General features: G+C 46.5%; 2 protein-coding genes across 2 annotated transcripts; one reads left to right on the top strand and one right to left on the bottom strand.

The window, feature by feature from the left end:
* Nucleotides 1-1,395: 1,395 nt before the first annotated feature.
* On the top strand, nucleotides 1,396-8,451 carry CHRNB3 (cholinergic receptor nicotinic beta 3 subunit). The gene is made up of 5 exons (XM_010219958.2): nucleotides 1,396-1,536; nucleotides 2,663-2,707; nucleotides 5,775-5,884; nucleotides 6,069-6,951; nucleotides 8,266-8,451. The coding sequence occupies exons 2-5, from the start codon at nucleotides 2,681-2,683 to the stop codon at nucleotides 8,398-8,400; spliced, it is 1,155 nt and encodes a 384-aa protein (XP_010218260.2). The 5' UTR covers nucleotides 1,396-1,536; nucleotides 2,663-2,680; the 3' UTR covers nucleotides 8,401-8,451.
* Nucleotides 8,452-12,003: 3,552 nt separating this feature from the next.
* CHRNA6 (cholinergic receptor nicotinic alpha 6 subunit) lies at nucleotides 12,004-17,665 on the bottom strand. The gene is made up of 5 exons (XM_010219959.2): nucleotides 17,511-17,665; nucleotides 16,777-16,821; nucleotides 15,808-15,917; nucleotides 14,706-15,693; nucleotides 12,004-12,201 (listed from the first exon to the last, which is right to left on the bottom strand). The coding sequence occupies exons 2-5, from the start codon at nucleotides 16,801-16,803 to the stop codon at nucleotides 12,079-12,081; spliced, it is 1,248 nt and encodes a 415-aa protein (XP_010218261.2). The 5' UTR covers nucleotides 16,804-16,821; nucleotides 17,511-17,665; the 3' UTR covers nucleotides 12,004-12,078.
* Between the last annotated feature and the right edge of the window lie 1,824 nt (nucleotides 17,666-19,489).

Genomic DNA, 19,489 nt, shown 5'->3' with positions numbered 1-19,489 from the left:
CGCACGTAGCGCCCGGAGCCCCGCTCCGGGCTCGGGGGACGTGACAGCTCGCGAGGAATCGGCGGTCGTCGGCCGCCTCGTTGTAATGAGGATATCCTGGTCCCCGGCGAGGGGGAGACCACGCACCCTGTGAAGAAGGACGGTGAGACGCAACGGAGGAGCCCATGCTGGGTCTGACGCTCCTCGCGCTGTGTCTGAGCCACGCGGGTAAGTGACATCCCTTCTCCTTCCCGGGCTGCGAGATGCCCAAGTTTTCCTGTCACCCAGATAACTGCAGAAGAGGGTTGTACCTAAGCCTTAGCTTGGCATTGCAGCCACAGACGGCTTGGAAGTGGGCTTTTAATAGCAGTTGCGGGATGGAAGTTGAAGTAAAATACCAGGGCCTTGGCCCCCCTGTAAAATGTTGTTTGTGTTCAACACCTGGGGGCTATCAGGAAAACGCTGCTCCATGGCAAGCTGGCAGGCAGCTAGAAAACTTTTGCTGTTAATATACTACCTACGGATGTGTCTGACCTGCAGCTTGTTTCTCTGCTTCTATTTTTCTTTCGTGCAGCACAGTCACCACTGCTTTTTCTATCCTCATCATCAGATGGGGCTTGTTCAAAGGGGCTGTCAGGCTATTTTCCCCCCTTGATATAGCTTCCTCCTCATTAAAAGCTGCCCCCGTACACACACTTTTAAACCTCCCCCCGTGCAAGTGTGCAAGTACTGAGGCTGTGCTATACAAGCACTGACCTTATCCCTTCTGTATTTCCTTTCTGTGGGATTTCCCTCCTCCCGTCCGCTTTCTTTTTCACTCTTTTCTGTGGCTTTTGCAGCAGTGGCGAAGCAGCACGTCTGGCTCGGGGCTCAGCCTCATTTTGCTGCAAGGGAGGCTGTGGGACGCTGTGTGTTTGCATGTACATGTGCAGGGATTTTTATTGAAATAAAGCTGGAGTGTTATGCCCCAGCCCTGAAACAAAGTTGTGGCCACACAAGTCTTTTGGGGGTTGTGTTTCTATTTGTTTCTGTTTGTTTTTTTTCTTTTTTCTTCTTTTTTTTTTCTCTATTCAATGGCATCCATGATAAATTTCCTGCGCTGGATGACTGTGCATAGCTAAGGACATCCTAAGGGGAACACGGAAGGACTGGGGGGTCCTTTCCTAAGGGTTTCCGGAGAGAGGAGCCCTCAGAGCCACGCAGCAACCCGACCTTCCCCATGGCTCTGACTCTCCACAACACGCTGCAAGTATCTGCAGAAACAGATGCGTTCTCCAGGGTGGCATTTACGAGGCTGGTTTGCCCACGGGCGCGTTTCTCTCACATCGCTGCCCTGCCGCGTCTCTCCTCTGGGTCACGCTATGTCCCGGCTCTGCTTTCCCCTGCTCTCCGTGGTCTCTTCCAGGCTCAGCCTCCTTTGGCTCGATTGCGGAAAACGAGGATGCGCTCCTGAAGCACTTATTCCAGGGCTATCAGAAATGGGTCCGTCCGGTGGAAAACTCCAACGACACCATCAAAGTCCTCTTTGGGCTGAAGATCTCACAGCTGGTGGATGTGGTAAGTGTTATGTCAGGCTTGGTGGAAGATCCCGTCCGTTATGGACAGACTTGTATCCATCTGGGAGGCCCGGCCACATTGTTTGCTTTTGCTTCCAAAGACAAGAAGTGCGAGGTGATGGTTGGGCCACAACGCACTGGGCATGAGGCAGTGGTGCTGGCGCTGGTGGTGCGGGTAGAGGTGTTGGTGATGGTGGTGATGACAGCAACGATGTGGGGGGTGGTGGTAGTTGTAGCAATAGTGATGGGGGTGATGATGGTTGTTGGTGGTGCTGGTGGTGATGATGGTAGCGGTGATGATGGTTGTGGTGGTCGTGATGGTGGAGGTTGTGGAGTTAGTGATGACAATGGTGGTGGTGCTGGTGGTGGTGATGGTGGTGGTGATGGTGGAGCTGGTGGTAATGGTGGTGGTCAGAGTGCTGGTGGTGGCGTGACCTCCTTCCCTGTTACCACTGCTGTTCTCGGTGGATAAGGCCTTGTTGCACCGGGTGTTAACCAGCTGCTCCAGGCCAATCGCTGGCACCTGCGTCAGGCTGTTGAGGAGCTGCCCCCACGGGGCAGGGGAGGGGAAGGGTGGAGTTGGTTGTTTCAGTCCAACCAAGGTTTCATGGAGGCCAAAGGCAGCTGATATCTACACCCTGCCAGCCACCAAGATAAGATAATGCAGGTGAAGAAGAGACAATCCTTTTTTTTATTATTTTTGTCTTTCCCAACACTTGGAAAATTTCCGTTCCTTTTCCCCCTGCGTTGCTGCAACACATGGGGACGTTTGCGTGGGGTGGCCAGGCGCAGATGTACCCGCAGGACAGGACAAGCCCTGGGCGGAGGAAGGGACACGTTAGCTCTGTGCTGTGTGCCCACGCTCAGGGCATTTCCATGCATTTCCCCATACTTGGTCCGTCTGGGTGGCAGGGGGCACTACGGTGTCTCGTGAGCCTCAGCTCCCGGCGCTGCTGAGTCCCATGGCCGGTCGCTCCATGCTCTGGGTTCTCCTCCCTGTGGGTGCCTCTGCTCCGAGGCATTGGGAAAGCAGCATCCCATGGCGAAGCCGGACACTGGGAGCTGCTCAGTGGATGGGGTTGTCTCCTATTCCGGCATTTCAGTCCTCTCCCCTCCTGTCACCCTAGGATGAGAAGAACCAGCTGATGACGACCAACGTGTGGCTGAAGCAGGTGAGTGGGACCCTCCTGCCCCTCGGCCTCTATGGGCCTGGAGAGAGGCCTCTTTCAAAGGGGAAAGAATGAGAGTTTCTTGTTTTTCTGAAGAAATGGCAGCTGCATTTTGGGATGTGACATCTCCCGATCCTGCAGTGTCCCGGAGGACTGTCCTGTCTCACACTTAGAGGTCACCCAAGCCCTGTCTTACTCTTCCCAGCAGAGACTGAGGTTTTGTCTTTGGTGTAACTAAAGAGAAAGGCAAGGCCAGCTTGTTGCCCTTGAAATTAACATCTGCGGGATTTCCTCAAGCTATTCACCTCTCCATGATAGACTTGTCTCTGTGAGTGATGTATATTTATACAGATGGAGGAGAGCTGAACAGTTAGATCTCCTTTCTTCACTCCTGGAGAACACTGTGCTTGGTTTAGATTACAGTGCATTGTTTTTTTTGACCTTGTGACAATTATTTTAAGTCTCTTGGGCATCTGAATACTTATAAATGCATCAGTTGATCCTAGGCAGAGGGCATAAAACCCAGGTCTTGCCTGAAACGGTGCCATGGGAAGTGATTCCCAGGGGTCACTGCGCTGGTGGATCTTCTGCTCTTAGTTTGGCATCTGCAGCCCTGTGCTGGATCAGGACCCCTAAATATCATATGGGCTTAGTGTGCAGAGATGTCCCTTGAAGAAGGACAAGCTCTGCTTCCTACAGGGAGCAGTGGAATCCCCCTTTTGTGAGTAAATTTCAGGAAATTCCCTGCTAACCTGAGCCTTGAGAGTCTGCCCCCAAACCACCTTCTCCCTCCCTCTACCCCTTCATGTGGAAGGACCTACCTGGGAGACTGCACGGAGGACACAGCAATTTCTCCAGAGGCCTTTGGAAAAAGGTGCTCAGATTTTAGCCAGGGATTTCTCCCCCCAGGAGGAAATCAGGACAGAGATTTTTCCTGCAAAGTGTTGAGCTGGACTTTCACTAGTTGTTACCATTTCTCTGTCTGATGGTCTGAGAACAGCACAGCCCAAGCAAAATGCAAAGAAAATAAATGCAGAAAATTAATGAGACACCGACGCCCATTTTGACACAGGCAGGAGCTCCCAGGAGGTCAGGCCGAGTGTTAGATACCCCTGGTCTGACCCAAATGTCCTGCTTTGGGAATGCGTGTGCTCCTCCAGGCTTCGCCTAGCGTGAACCAGCCCCACAAGCAAACCAGTGCTCAGGGGTTTGCAAGAAAGTGTGAGATGACAGCTGGGAAGTGGTGTCTAAAATTGAGCAGAATTAAAACCTTTTTTTTTTTTTTTCCTTCCTTTGGGTAGAGAAAATTGAAAAAATATCAAAAAAAAAAAACTCAAAAAACCCCCCACCAAACTCAAAAAACTCCCTGGTGAGGCACATCCTGTTCTCTTGTGGGAGTTGGGGAGCGCAGGTAGCATCTGGGGAGCAGGAATTAGGCAGAGCTGGAGGAAGAGACGAACCCTGAGAGGACCTGGAGAGGGAAGAGAGAAGAGGGCCCCACATCCGAGCGGTGCAACTCACACCAGCGCAGAGCCTGTGGGGAGAGTCCCACTTTAAACTGTTCGTCTCCAAAGTCCCCAGGCTGCCTATTTTTGTCTCTGGTAAGGAGACACGCAGCCGCCCGTCTCGCAGACATGGAAGAGCACTTTAGCTGCGGCAGAAATCGATGCCGGCTGGGGATGGGGAGCGAGGAGGGCGGCAGAGGCAGCAGGAAGCCCAAGCCCAGGAACAGCTCCAGTTCCACGTGGGTCAGCCCTGATCTCAGGAGGCCTCTGCCCTCGCTCTGCTCGTGGCCTTGGGCCCTTTCTCCATCCCAGGGAGGAATGTTTGGTGTCTCCGTGTCTGCCTCGGTCTCTGCCTTGGCTCTGTAAAGGACTTCAACAGCACGAGTAGGTAGGGCTGGCTGTGAGAAAACACGCAGAATCCAAGAAGCTAGATGGGAACAGCAGGGTGGGATAAGCAGCACAGAGATTATTGCTTTTGCGTCCATCCATAGACAGTCAGGAAAGTGCCCAGAGATCCTGAGGCCCCTAGATCCCCAGCGAGCTTAATGGAAAGTATCCTGTCTCTGGGTATCGGTATGGATGACAGTCCATGGCTCCTGTTTCCCCTCACTGCCAATCCCCAGGGCAATGGGAAGCCCCAGCTATAATGGCCAGGGATCAGAGAAGTGCTCTTCTGTGGAAATCTATAGGTGTCTGGAGCCACTCGGATGGAGAAAATTTTTCTAAGGCTCAGCATAATGAATATGGCCAGGACAGTCTCTCTGTCTTTATTTATTTATTTATTTTTGTAATGTTACATCTTCAGAGTTGCCACCAAACGCTTTAAAACAGTATAATCTTGTGGGTTTTCTTTTCTTTTCTTTTCTTTTCTTTTCTTTTCTTTTCTTTTCTTTTCTTTTCTTTTCTTTTCTTTTCTTTTCTTTTCTTTTCTTTTCTTTTCTTTTCTTTTCTTTTCTTTTCTTTTCTTTTCTTTTCTTTTCTTTTCTTTTCTTTTCTTTTCTTTTCTTTTCTTTTCTTTTTCTAACCTGCAGTGGTGTGCAGGCATCTGTACTGGGAGAATAATAATCTGGTTTGGAAGACCAGTGCACACACACTGGGAGATGTCAGTCCTGTGCATAGAATAAGACCAGGTTTTCACTGAAAAGTAATTAAAGGCCAACCTCTCTGTCCATGGGGCAAAAGTAGACATGAAATTTGACTTTTCTGTGGGTTGGTGCCAACTGAAAATGCTGTAGGGTGTTCTTCCACATCACAACAACGTTCCACGGGACCTATCTCCTTCTTTGTGGACTGCCCTCCAAGACTAGGTGGGTTGTGCAGGGCTGTAGGTGCAGTGAGAATTGGTGCTTCCCAACAGCATCCTGGGGTTGTCTGGAATGGGATGGGGTGACGGGGCCCAGCTGTGCCCATAGTGCTCGTGGGGATTAACATCCTCGGCCAGGGGATCCCCCAGGGCATCCCCTCCGCAGCTGGATTGTCCTGCCCACGGTACTGGATCCTCTGGAACACGTGTGGGAGGATGAGTGTTGTGTCCCAGTGGGCAGAGGACTGCTGCCTTGTTGCAGGAATGGATGGACCACAAGCTCTCCTGGAATCCAGAGGAGTACGGCGGCATCACTGCCATCCGTGTGCCTTCCGAGTCCCTCTGGCTCCCCGACATCGTCTTGTTTGAAAAGTGAGTAGCATGGCTATGCGCCCAGGGCCTTGGCCAGGGATGAGCTTGGCATGCCAGGAGCATCAGGGCCACGCGGATGTCCTCTTCCCTTGTGTCCCGGGGAAGAGAGCAGAGCTGTGATGGGGCTGGGCTGGGATGAGCATGATTCCAGACCTGGCAGTGTTTCTCCCTGTCCACCTCTCAGTGCCGACGGACGCTTCGAGGGCTCCTTGATGACCAAGGTCATAGTGAAGCACAACGGAGTGGTAACATGGACGCCACCTGCCAGCTACAAGAGCTCCTGCACCATGGATGTGACCTACTTCCCCTTTGACAGGCAGAACTGCTCCATGAAGTTCGGGTCATGGACCTACGACGGCAGTATGGTGGACTTGGTTCTAGTGGATGAAAATGTGGACAGGAAAGACTTCTTTGATAACGGAGAGTGGGAGATCTTAAACGCCAAAGGCATGAAAGGCAACAGGAAGGACGGCCTGTACTCCTACCCGTTTGTCATGTACTCCTTCGTTTTGAGGCGTCTTCCACTGTTTTATACCCTTTTCTTAATAATCCCGTGCCTGGGGTTGTCCTTTCTGACTGTCCTGGTGTTCTACCTGCCTTCGGATGAAGGGGAGAAGCTCTCGCTGTCTACATCAGTTCTCGTCTCCCTCACTGTGTTCCTGCTGGTGATCGAGGAAATAATCCCTTCTTCTTCCAAAGTCATCCCTCTGATCGGCGAGTATTTGCTGTTCATCATGATCTTTGTGACCCTCTCCATCATTGTGACCGTCTTCGTCATCAACGTCCACCACCGCTCCTCCGCCACTTACCACCCCATGGCACCCTGGGTGAAGAGACTCTTCCTGCAGAAGCTTCCCCGGCTGCTCTGCATGAAGGGGCACGTGGATCGTTACTCCTTCTCAGAAGCTGAGGAAAAGGGAACCACGTTGAAATCGAAGCCCCCAGGGAAGCAGAAACACAAGCAAGCAAAAGATGGCGAGAAAGTTGTTATTGCCTTTCTGGAGAAGGCAGCTGACTCCATCCGGTACATCTCCAGGCATGTTAAGAAGGAGCATTTCATCAGACAGGTGGGTGAAGGGAAGCAAGAAGAGACCACAGCTTCCCTGACAGTGTCAGTTTCTGAGTTTTTTTTTTTTTTTTTTTTTTCTGCATGGCTTCGTATTTGTCCCTTCCTCCTGCCCTCCTCTGAGACCTGTCCTGGGGGCTTTCCTCACTTGGTAGATGACCTGGTTTTGGGAAAACACATCGCTCCAAGGGGAGTTGTATTGTGCTGAGCCCCTGGTCCTCACTCACAAGAAGCCTCTCCCGGAGGAATCACCATTTTAGGAACTCCCATGTTCCCGTGTTGCTTGGATAACCTTGTCCTGATGAGTGGATCTCTGAGCTCCCAAACTATGCCTTTCCAACACCCGTATGCAGGCTCTACATATATCACCAGGACTCGGTCTGGGCCCCCTAGCTCTTCTATCAAGAGCAGTTGCACCATTTAAAGCAGGGGTCTTCTTGATTTATGCTATTCCCAGTTTAGATTGCTCCCTAGATGTCACCTTTCTCCTCCTCCCAGCATTTACCTTGCTATTAAAATACCAAAATTTTAGAAGTTAGCTCAGCCTCAGTGCATGGACTTGCTTCCATGCAAGGCCAAGACAGCAGTGATGGGAGTGCATACAACAGAGTATGGAAAGAGAAAAAAAGTGTTGTTAGCAGCCTCCTAGTAAAAACCTTTGGCCAAAGTGTGCTGAGGGATTTCAGGGATGAGCAGGAAAGAGCAGCAGAAAAGCATTTGAACATACAATGCCCATGCCCAAAGCCTTCTGTTTGAAGCTGAGACCATTCGAAAAGAAGTCCTCTGAATTACATTTACAAATAGCTTGTGGCCCTGTGATCAGGGTAGGGCCAGAGCAAAACCTCCTCACAACCCACACAAGCTGAGCCAGAAGAGCACTTAAGAAAAAGAAACAAATGGGACCTTTTGTGCTGGGAGCAATGTCTGGGCTAAATGGCTTTGCTAGAGCCAAGGACCAGCACTCAAAGGGAAATGCAGTTCTTTCAAAAGAAATGCAAATCACTATGAAGCCATCTTGAACCTCCAGTCTGTAAATTTTTGCATATGCGCTTAGCTAAAAGCTTTTGCAGGGGCTGAAATTAGTCTCTGATTACCATGGACTTAAAGCCATGGGAATGCTTTTATGCTTGAGGGATGGTAGCTATTGCTACTGAAAAAGAACTGTTTTTTTTTCTGCAATATTGATTTCAAGCTACAGTACACTACACACTTCTATTTTTTTAAAACAAGATTTTTACAACTGAAATATATGTAAAAATCTTCAGTATACCACACTCATTAATGTCTTTGGCTGTTTTCTCTCTCTCCTTCCCAGGTGGTCCAAGACTGGAAATTTGTAGCTCAAGTCCTGGATCGGATTTTCCTGTGGTTGTTTCTGGTGGTGTCAGTGACAGGTTCAGTTCTCATCTTTACCCCAGCGTTACAGATGTGGCTGAACAGTAGCTTGTAGAAAATGCTCCCAAATTAGTGTACAGCAAGCACAATGCCATGGGATGTGGGAGCATTGGGGCTTGCCCTTTTTTATGGTACAGGATGGGAAGCAAAAGCAAGACTGAGTGAAGGTGGTGACACTAACAACGGGCGCTGATCGATGCCCTCTCTGTCTTCATACAACTCTACCAGTTACTGACTTGATCAGAGAAGGACTTGGAGGCAGCCAAGTACCCGAGTGAACTGGGGTGTCCAACCACATTATAAGTATTATGTCTGGTAGCCTGGTAATATTACAGCATGAGCCCGGACTATTAATTTGGAAGGGAAATAGTACTTTTGGTGCTTCGAATACGTTTAAAAGTGAGATCCTTTGGTTAAAATGCTATGTTATAAAAGAAATAGACTGTAGTAGGTACACTGAATCAATACTCAGTTTATCTGTCTACATTTTCAAGTAAAAACACAAAGGCTCTACAGATTGCCTTGAGCACGTGCTGGGAAATGGCCATTGCACGTGCATTAGAAAAAGCACAAATACCTTTAGATGGGATGCTGGAACCTTAAGTCTGTGGTCTCCCCTGTGTTCGGCATGGCTCAGCACAGAGGGGACTTGCAGCTCTCCTGCTACCAGCCTTCCTGTCATGCACACGCTGTCCCTCCTCCTGGCTGCTGGGGCACTGCACCGTGTTACTGCTATTCTCTGTTATTTGCATCTGTACCTTTTGCTCAGCAACATGCCGAAAGGCTGAAGAAGTTTGGTTTTAGAAACGGTGATTTCTGCACCTACCCTTTCACAAGGCTGGAAGTGGGAGCAGACTTGGAGCGTGTCCGTGGGGGGAAGGTGGCCACACTGCTCCTGGGGGCAGCCGTGGTCTTCCATAACGATCCGCTGGGGAATGGAGAGGAGCCATGGAGATGCCTCTTGGAAAATGAAGCTTGTGGTTGGTGCAGAAGTGGAGTTTCTCCTAGGGCTGGCTACCAGAAAGCTGTCTCTTTGGGTGTTGTTTCCCTGCCAATCTGGAATTTCATTCCTTTGGTTCGTTCAGATGGGATCCTTCTGCTTTGTTAGAAACTGCCTAAAATTGCAAATGCAACCTGGCAAAAAAGGTACAGATGAGCTTTCCACCACCTTCACTGGTGTGAAGCTGCACTGATATAGAGTCTTTTAGAGAATCCCACTTAGACATTTCCTATGCTTTCAAGGCTAATGAGGGAAGAAACATCCTGTTTCCAAGAATATCAGTGCAAGTCTAGCATTAAGTCTCTAGCCAACCTTGAAACTCTCTCCCTAGGGGTAGAAATGAAAAGATATTAAGAATACAAGACTATAATAGTGTGCTTGGGTTATGTGTGCTCACCAGACCTTTCTGAGTTAAGATTATCCCTGGTGTTGCTTTGTCACTGCAGAAAACTTTGTTTACTTGTGCAAACATTAGTAAAACTGTTTTTAGTAAAGGATTCCCAAGGGCGAAGAATGCCCAGCTATTACTGTTGTTTCTTTGTTTGGTTAGTGTAAATTTTAGCCCATTTAAAAAGCCTTGCATCAAATCTATTCAAATAGAGGGTTTTGCATGTTCCTGGAAATTGCTCATTACATTTTACATCATTCAGAGCTGTTTATTAATAGCAAAAATGTGTAACAGGCCACTAATATATAAAGATGTCTTCTTGTAAACACTGCTATCTATATAAAAATCTTACATATTGGCCTTATTCCGGGCTGCTGGGATGTCTTTTTTGCTTGCTTTGCTCAGGTCAGTTGTTCCTCCCTTCCGTCATCGGGGTGCGAGATGTGCAAGTGCTCGACACAGGCAGGGCTGTTAGCCCCTGGCCTTTCCCCCTTGCCTTCAGGCTTTCCATAGCCACAGCCTCACCGCCTGTTATTTCCTCACACTGATTGTTCCTGAGCTCCCTTGAACCCGGGGTCACTGGTCTGCAGACACCTAAGGGCGATAAATACAAAGTCTGTTTCGCGTGGGTGCCTCGGTGCCCGCTCAGAGGTGGCCCCTGCTGCAGCTCGCCCTGCGTGGGGTGCTCACCGTGCCCTGGGAATCGTAGAATGGTTGGAAAAGACCTTCAAGGTCGTCAAGTCCAACCGTGAATCCATTCCCACCATGCCTGCTAAACCATGACCCTAAGTGCCTCATTGATGGTACATCAGCACCAGGGAAAGACAGATCAAGATTTTATAAGGCTTATTTTCTTAGGATACCAGCTAGACGAGCCTAGCTACCCAAAACTGTGTTTGAGGCCCTCAGGAAATGCAGAGGGATGACTGGTATATAAATGGTATGCCATTTATATGGTATACAAATGGCATGCTGAGGCACGAAGGGCTGGGCTGGGCTCTCTGGGCACCTCCTGACAGGACACAGGTAGCTAAATAAACCATAATGCTTTGTTAAAGACCCATACGTTGTGGTAAAGTTGCCCTCCTGGCTGCGGGACTCCAGCTGTGGTGCCTAAGGCACCAGTGCAGCACAGTGTCAGCCAGGATACTGCTCTTGGCTTCTGTGGCCACAGATTGCATCAGTAGATGCTGGTTGCCAGATGTCTTTCCCATAGGAATGAAGGTTTTGGGCTCAGTTTTAGGCTCTTCTCTTCGAATCCCCGCTTTTCCCCCTCCCTCCTTGCTGTTTTAGCAGCCAGCGCAGCAAGGATCTCTTGGTAACATCTCCACATATATCACACCATTGTGGGCTTTTGAAAAAAATACATATCCTTCAAGCAGCTGTGTCCCAGGCGTGGTATTTAATTAACAGGCCGGCAGAATAAACCATGTTTGTTCATACATCTGCCTGTCAGTCACTCCACAGCCACGCTGCATTCGGGTAGGCTGCAGAAAATACATTTTTCTGCAATAAAACAGAATTTATTCTGTTTTTCTGCATTGCTGCCAAGTTACTCCTCTGTGGTGTTTCTGGATGGTGGTGGCAAACTACGTGCAGTGCTCACTGTCAGGCAGGTCTCCCTCGATCCACGAGCTTAGGACCTGTGTGACTTCGTGAGCGCAGTGTCCATCTGGAATTCTCATTGGGGCACATGCTTTGCTGGAGCAGGGGAGGCCTCATTTCAAATTATATCCAAGACATCACAGGATCAAGGGATCGGTTTGGGTGCAGTTTTATTTGGATTGTTGCTTTTCCCATCACAAGATCACAATAAAGAGCATTTGTTCTGCCGGTGAGGCCTTGGTTCCTCATCCAAATGCTGTACTGTGGATTAAGTATTGTGCAAGGAGAGAGTCAGGGAGAGAGGGAAGGTGAATTAACCTAAAGATCAGGAAGGGTTATGACCAGTGGGGAAAAAAATGAAGCCACCCAGAATCATCTCTGAGCAAGACACTCAGAAGTGCCCGAACTGACCTAAAACCCCTCTGATCTGAGGGCAAGGGAAAAACTCTTCAGCTTTGGTTAGTGGCCCCCTTGGTTTTATTATTGCTGGCTATACTGAGGGAAAGTCAGATAGACACTACCAAATTCTAACAGTTGTGCCTTAAAAGTATCACGAACTGATATCCAATTTTATGTCTTCTTCTTTGATACTTTGTGTTGTTTGTCCTCACTTCTCTCCTTCCTTTTGTGGGTGGATACTGAGGAGGAGCTGAGACAAGGGTGATATAAGAGGAGAGAAATGTAGGAAATGGCACTGAATTACTAGGCAAATAAAACAAAAATGGGTGCAGAGTCGTGGCTTATTTATCTGTTATTAGTGGCTGTAGAAAGAGCCCTGCAGTCCCAAACACACAGAGGATTATGAATACCCAGAGAAACACTCTGTCTATCACCATAGCTACGTATTTCCAGTCATCTTCCACCTGCAAGAGAAAGAAAAAAAGAAGGATTAAATACATGTAATGCATATGTAAGGCAGCTATCGTAGCAGTGCCCCTTATGCTTTTGGACAGGATGGAGAAGGACATACACACAGGTGAGACTGTGGTGCTTGTATTTGCTATTCTTTTCAAGCCTTTTTGGAGGGGACTGATTTTCCAAGACTAGGTTTGATTATAACATAAGATATAGGCCCTTTCCTGTGCTGCTCCCTGAACTATCTGCCACTCATATAACAATCTTGCTTGCTAAACAATCTCTCCTGAGTGTTTTTCCACCCCTGTTTTCTTTTCCCAGTTTCTGTATGTTTTCTGCCAAGAGGCTGCCACTGTGCTTTTTGGGAGAGAAAACGCAGCAAGAATCCATCTGCTGTAAATGTTGCCACCATTTCAAAGAGCTGTTATTCATACAGTGCTGGTGCATGGTGTTGCCCAGGTGGTTTTCCATATCTGTCTGAAGCAGGAAGCAGCCTGCAGAAGAGTTTCCTCACTGCTTGCCTGAGGACAAATCCTATTTTTTTCCCCTGCCTCTAAAGAGAAGGACTGTTCACAGATGAAAAACCCTCTAATACGCCCTGAAAAATAAGAGACAGAGCTGCTGATGCACACGACAGGCTGCAAACGTGATTTCACGTGGCAGGGGGAGCTCTGCAAAACGCACGTCAGCAAAACTGGCAATGGAAGAGGTCTCGTGAGCTGTATAACCAAACTGCTGTGTTCCCAGCACAGCTTCGTGCACAACCTCTGCCCCTCTGGAGCGCATCCAAGAAGCCAGGCAGATGTGGCACATGGCTGGGTCTCATGCAGCAGGAGCAGCAGTGAGATCCGAAATGCAGAAATCTGAAATGCTGGGGTCGAGCCAGCCACCAGGGCACAGGCCCCCCTCATTTCCCATCTCCATTCTCCATCTGCGCTGAGTGATTCCTGACGTCTGCTCTGGGCTTGGCACAGCTGCCAGGTCGTTCTGCGTATCCCAGTCCCCAGGCCTCCCAAATTACCAAATCTCTGTGTTCTAAGTTAAATACAAGGTATGGCAAGAAACATTTTCACTGCACTAAAAAAAAAAAAAAAAAGAAATAAAATAGGTAAGTTATTTTCAGGTGACATGAAAGCTTCGTGAATTTCTGCTGATCTCAACAAATTATTCTGATAAGAACACTCACATTTTTCTCACAAAATATTTGCATTTTTCAGTATGAAAACAGCAGTATTTCATTTTGAAATGGATTTTGCCTTCATATAGCATCTAACGACTCAACTCCCAAAGCGGACACTTTATGACTGGCTAAGGTAAATGTTTTATTAGGCTTGAAACTCTTTCAAAAAAATCTCAGTGTGTCTGACACAGATATTTTGTTCTTTGTGAGGCATGGGTGGTCCAGCAGTCTTTACTGGAGCTGTTGCTGGTTGCATTGGTTTACACCTGTGGACCTGGCCACTGAGTTCTTAAAATATCAACATGCTTTATTTTCTGTGACAGTAATCCTTGTTAGGATGAACTATTTATAACTTCATACTAGCATGTATTATTTTATGAGTCCAAATGCCAGGATTCATTTTTAAAACCCCTTCTCTCTTTCTTCAGCCTACCTTTATTCACTGCTTTTCTGTTTTTATTCAGCTGACTTGCCCAAAAGTCAGTTTTTCTGAGTATGGTTGTCATGTCTGAAAATAATACATTGCTGAGGCTGCAGTTAGCCAAATCAGTGTAAAAAAATTCAAAAAGGACCAGACTGAAACAAAGTAGAGACAATGGCATCCTGAAAAGGATATATTTACCAAATTTTTCACTGTCTCAGCACTGCTTTTCTCCACATTAACCACCGAGCTGCTAGACAAGCCCTGCTCATCTGCAAGGAAATCTGCTTGTTCAAACACTCTGCCGGGCCTGGAAGCCTCTCCGATGTGACTCTGTTCATGAGGACAACTCGGAAGCACCTCAGACCTATGGGAGCTGGGAGGCCACATTCCCTTTTGCAAGAAAAGCACCTTGCTCGGCAAGTAGCACCATTGGCATCAAGACATTGTCACTTACTAGGGCTGAGCAGGCAGCAGAAGGGTCCCGAGGGACCAGAGAAGGAGGGTTGGAAGAGGCCTTGAAGGTATCATCTAGTCTGTCCCTTGTCCCACAGCAGGACCAGCTCTGCTCATGGACCTCAGAGCCCCTGGCCTCCTCTACTCCCCTAGAAGGGTTGTCCTCATGCCTAATCTAAAACTCTCCTGATGCCTAAATTGTCTCCTGGGAAGAGATGAAGAACAGACGAACTTACTCTTTGTACCTCACAATGGATGATTTATCTCCTCCCTTCATGTCGGAAACTTTGACCCATCTGCAGGTCTCACATTTCTCTTCCCCAACGTTTTCCAATTCCTTTGGGCTGCCCTCCTAGGCCATGTTGTTTTTCAGGCCTCACTTGCTGTCCTCTTACTCATGGCCCTGTGGTTTTGTGGTGGTTTTGTGCGGCCCAGTTGGGCGCATACCCGCTTACCTCTTTGGTTTCATTTTGAGACCTCATGTTCTCTGCGATGAACTGAACGCTGCTAATGACGTCCTTCACCTCCGGGGAGTAGTCCACGTGCTCTGCCGTCCATTTCAGCGACTGGTGGCTCAGGCTCCGGCTTTTGGTGGAAGTGACTTCAGCTGCTCTATCACAGTGATGGCATCGCTGCTCCTTCTGTAATTTGGCATCTCTGTGCTCGCTGTGCTTTGACTTTCCTGATTTACTGGTTGATCCTTTCTTGGTCTTTCTGGAAGCGTGTTTTTTTTGCTGTTCTAGAGGCCTCTGCATCAGCAGGACTTTTGGGAGCAGGCTAAGGAAGATGGTTTTTACCCATTTGGGCATTGTGTGAGTGGTTGGGGTTCTGTAATGTATATTGAGGACAAACACAGTGATAACAATAGACAAAGTCACAAATATCATGGTGAAGAGCAAATATTCACCTACGAGAGGAATAACTAAGGAAGTAGATGGGATTGTTTCCGTGATGACCAGTAAAAACACTGTCAAAGAAAGGAGAACAGAGATGCAAAGAGTCACTTTCTCACCACAGTCAGATGGCAGGTAAAAAACTAACACAGTCAGGAATGAGATGAAGAGACAGGGAATGATTAGATTTATGGTGTAAAACATTGGTAGCCTTCGAATATAAAAGGAATATGTTATGTCTGTGTAGATCTCTTCACAGCAGTTATATTTGATGTCATGCTTGTATCCAGAAGCATCAACTATTTCCCATTCACTGTTTTCCCAAAAGTCATTCATATCTACTTTGGAGCCAATGATCAGAAGATCAATTTTGGCTTTGTCATAGGTCCATGAACCGAATTTCAGTGAACAGTTCTGATGATCAAATGGGAAAAAGGTGATATCCATAGGACAGGAGCTTTTAAAAATAGCTGGTGGGGTCCAGGTGATCATTCCATCATAGCGAAGGAGGGCTTTGGTCTTGCCTTCAACTTGAAAATCTCCCACAGCACTGGAAAGAAGAATGAGGCAAAGAAAGGCAAATTACCATGAAAGTAAACCAATATCTTCCAGGGACAGTGCACAAGGAAAGGTCCAACAGAAAGGGAGAAAGGGAAAATCATACTTGTTGTACAAGACAATATCTGGCTTCCAAATTTTATCTGCTGGTACTCGAACAAATTCAATGCCGTCATATTCTGTGGGATCCCATCGCAATTTGTAGTCATTCCAAATCTGAAGGTAGAAGGAACTAGGATTAGAAACATAATGTAATCAGCAAATATGTGCATTTCAGGTATGGCTGGATAGTGACAGGCTATAATGGACACTGCAATCACAGCATATGAAGAAGAAGAGGGCAATGGAGAAATGGACATTCTGGAGAAATGGACATAGTAGGGCATTGGAGAAACACCAGAGATACAATGAATTGTGTTCACACTGATTTGCTGTCTCCTTTTCTGTGGTGAGCTAGGAAATTGATAGCTGAGATGAAACTCCCCTTGACTTACTTACTGCAGAAGTGCCAGTCCTCCTCTGTGCAAGGTTAGTTCCCCCATTAGGAATACATAGGAAATACAGACCTTACTGCTAGTAGCAGAGTGGAGCCTGATAAAAGCCTGGAGGACGGCTTGTTTTTCTCGCTGTTTTGGTGCTCCAATGCTCTTTGTCTATTTATGACTGCCAGAACTACCAACAGAAAAGAAGGTATGTTCCTTTTGCTAGTACATGTTTTGGCTAGAAACATCAGTTGCAGAAGATGTGGGATTGCAGAGCTGTATATCTAATCAATCCATTACAGGTACGTTCAGCTAAGTGAAATTCACTGGATAAACAAATGATAATGGAGTCGGAAGCAAATGCACCACATGGGAGAGACAGGTTGCACTTTCTTACTCTTCAGCAATAAGTTAACATAATGACTTTTAGAAATGGAGCTTTCATTAATGGAGATTCTTCTCCTTATGTGTATTTTTAAAACTCTTGTTGCTAAACAAGCTCTTATTCTGTACATGTAACTTTAAAGGTATCATGTAACACGTGTCATTTCATCATATCAATGCAAAACGCGCATGAAATTCAAGCCACTTACGTGTCTGAGCCACAAATTGGTTTCCATAATCTGATTGACTTCATCCTAGCAGCAAAAACAGACATTCACATCTTCATAAATGAAAGCATTTTCCTCACAGATAGAAGTGGAAACCAGAATTCCACACAAGCATAAATGAGCTTTCTCTGGTCTATGACTCTTAGGTAAATGATTATAGGTTATTTTTAGGGTGCTTGTGAGAGATAACTTGGCAAAGCAAAGCTGTTTCCACATTTTGTCACAGCAGGTTGCAGCTCTGCGGAATTTTTAGGGACTGTGACCCACAAATATTTGACACACCAGGAGCATGCAGGATATATTGTTATGCAGGACAGAATAAACTCCAGAAATCTGCTTGTAATCTGGTAATAAAACACTTCAACGTATTGAAATCCAGGTCCTGTTTCACCAATAATTCAACTTCACAGAGTAAATTTCAACGTGGTACAACCTGGTACAACCTGGTACCAGGTTTTGCTTCTTTCACAGTCCCTCTACACTATCCCAGCAGGTTTCCTACTTTACAGAAACTCACTCTTGTATAGAGACATGTATCTTACGACATAAAATAGTCATTCCCAGTTCAATGTCTAAAAACATTACCTCACATGCAGGATGCAACACAGGTGCAATCACTGCATTTTTTTTCTGTTTTAGCATTTAGTGTGTGTGTTTTCACACCTGAACTCTCTTCTCACCCCTCTGTATCAGCGGCCTCCTGTAGTTGGTCTTACCACGTTTGTAAGCTGGGTAATGGCCACTTCAAAATGCACTGTGACGGGGTCAGACACGTTTTCCACTGGTCTGATGAACTGGTTGTAGTGGGAGAAGAGTTTATGAAACAGTCGTTCTTCTGATTCACAGGCAGTGGCATCTGTGTTGATAAAAATAAACAAGCAGAACTGCTTCAGAGGTAAGGAAGAGAGAAAAAGGATTCTGGATAAGAATTCCTCTTGTCAAAAGCATTCTCCTGAGGACTTTGCTCACTGATCCTTTTATCCTCAAAGCTGAAGGTCTCCAGAGATGTCTCCAGAGCTGGTTATGGTCCATTATTGTCCATTTGGCATCTTCACATCAGACCAAAGCAGAACAAGGTCTAGAGACTAGGAGCTGGGTCCAAGTAAATTCTGAACAGAAGCAAGGCACACATTTTCAGCCTAAAGAACAGAAGGTCAGCTTATCTGGAAACAAACTCACCTTTGGGTGCTTGTACTTTAAAACTAAGAGTTTGTAAAAAACATAACTTTCTTACTTGGAATTGAAAGTTTGAGGCTGTAATTAGTGGGCCTAAATGTACATCATAAAGTCTGATTAGGTTGTTATAATGATTCCTCCTCGCCTTAAAAACAATGGCTACATAGCTCAGGTTTGCTATTTCAGCTCTTCGGGGCAATCTCTGCTCAGAAGGATGTTTGTCTGTCAAACTCTAAGAAAAAGAAGCAAGAATGTTGCAATTCCTCATTAAATAGCGTTCACTTCTGACATCAAAGCTGTTATTGAGGAATAAGCAGGCCGTAGGTGCTAACTCTCAGTGAGTGCAGGACAGGCTGCTTGGCTCAGCAGGGATAAACCATGTAACAGGCACCAAGCTGCCTCGCTGCAGACTCCAGGGGAGTGCTCTGAATCCATTACACACAGCCCACATCTGAAATAGTTATTTTAGGAGTGCTAGTGGCTAGAAAACTTTTATTTTAAAAGGAGAGATTAGATCACGTAGACTCTAGTGACATAACATTGGAAAAATATCTTTTTTAGGTGACTTGGTTATTACAATCCACTTCTATAATTCAGCACTTAAAGTCAAAAAACTTCATAGCGAAAAGATTTAGAAGTTGCTCCTCGTGTTGAAAAAAACATCTTGTCAAAGCTGCACGATGCAGCCAAGGAGATTACTGATGTGAGTGTGGAAAAATTAATGTTTCAGATACATCTTCGTGACATTTAGCATTAATCCCAAGTGACATTAGAATGTTTCAGGAAAGCAATCACAGTTGGCCTTGGTGTCAGCAAAATCCTTAAACACAGACCAAGTTTGTGTTAGATACCAGGTCTCTGGTATGCACAAAATGTACATTTGCATTTTGCATTTTCTATAGGGCACAGTGTCCTGTGATTGAACAGATGTCCTATAGGAAGATGCTTGTTCTCAGCATGCAGCACTGATTTCATGCATGGGCCAACCTTTCTTTATGTTAAAAAAACAATGTTTCTGCCTTTAAGGTGATACAGAGCACACTCCAATTCCAGGAATTATCACAATTGAAAACTTAAATATTGGTCATTGGTGACTTTCGTTTATGGAAATAAAATTCCAGCAGTCTTTCCATGACTTGACGTTTTGTGTTACCCCTTTAGCAACACCTAGGGAAGTCACATTACTGTCTGTGGAGCTTGGATGCTTGTACATTGTGTTATGTGCCGTTCAAAAAGGACACGTAGCTTCCTTTTCAGATTTCCCTATCAATCACCAGCCTGTGACTTCAGCATCACTGTGACTCTGTCGTGGGGACATTTCACAACCAAAGTCTCAGGAGGAAAGTCAGTGAGTCTAAAGTCAGGTTTCATTTGAAATGTTCCTCTTGACTTCTTAATGTTTTAAAATAAAGAAACACTTGAAAACATGCAAGATTTCAGGCCTTTAATTCTTTTTCTTCGTTTATGTATTCTCAACTTGTTTGTGATACTTTAAGACAATGCCTAATTCCCTGCCAAG

The sequence above is a fragment of the Tinamus guttatus genome, unplaced genomic scaffold (assembly GCF_059628265.1).
Source record: "Tinamus guttatus ecotype Peru unplaced genomic scaffold, ASM5962826v1 Tinamus_guttatus_pri_ptg000878l, whole genome shotgun sequence".
NCBI classification, from domain to species: domain Eukaryota; kingdom Metazoa; phylum Chordata; class Aves; order Tinamiformes; family Tinamidae; genus Tinamus; species Tinamus guttatus.
Note: the sequence above shows the minus strand (reverse complement) of the source record. Positions and strands in the feature narration are given on the sequence as shown.

What these genes read in the sequence shown, in the direction of transcription:
- CHRNB3 (XM_010219958.2), top strand. Translation starts at nt 2,681, where the DNA reads ATGACGACCAACGTGTGGCTGAAGCAG. An exon ending in CCAACGTGTGGCTGAAGCAG is followed by an intron (nt 2,708 to 5,774) that starts GTGAGTGGGACC and finishes GCCTTGTTGCAG; the next exon opens with GAATGGATGGACCACAAGCT. An exon ending in AGGAGCATTTCATCAGACAG is followed by an intron (nt 6,952 to 8,265) that starts GTGGGTGAAGGG and finishes TCTCCTTCCCAG; the next exon opens with GTGGTCCAAGACTGGAAATT.
- CHRNA6 (XM_010219959.2), bottom strand. Translation starts at nt 16,803, where the DNA reads ATGGAAACCAATTTGTGGCTCAGACAC. An exon ending in CCAATTTGTGGCTCAGACAC is followed by an intron (nt 15,918 to 16,776) that starts GTAAGTGGCTTG and finishes TTCTACCTTCAG; the next exon opens with ATTTGGAATGACTACAAATT. An exon ending in GATATTGTCTTGTACAACAA is followed by an intron (nt 15,694 to 15,807) that starts GTATGATTTTCC and finishes TCTTCTTTCCAG; the next exon opens with TGCTGTGGGAGATTTTCAAG.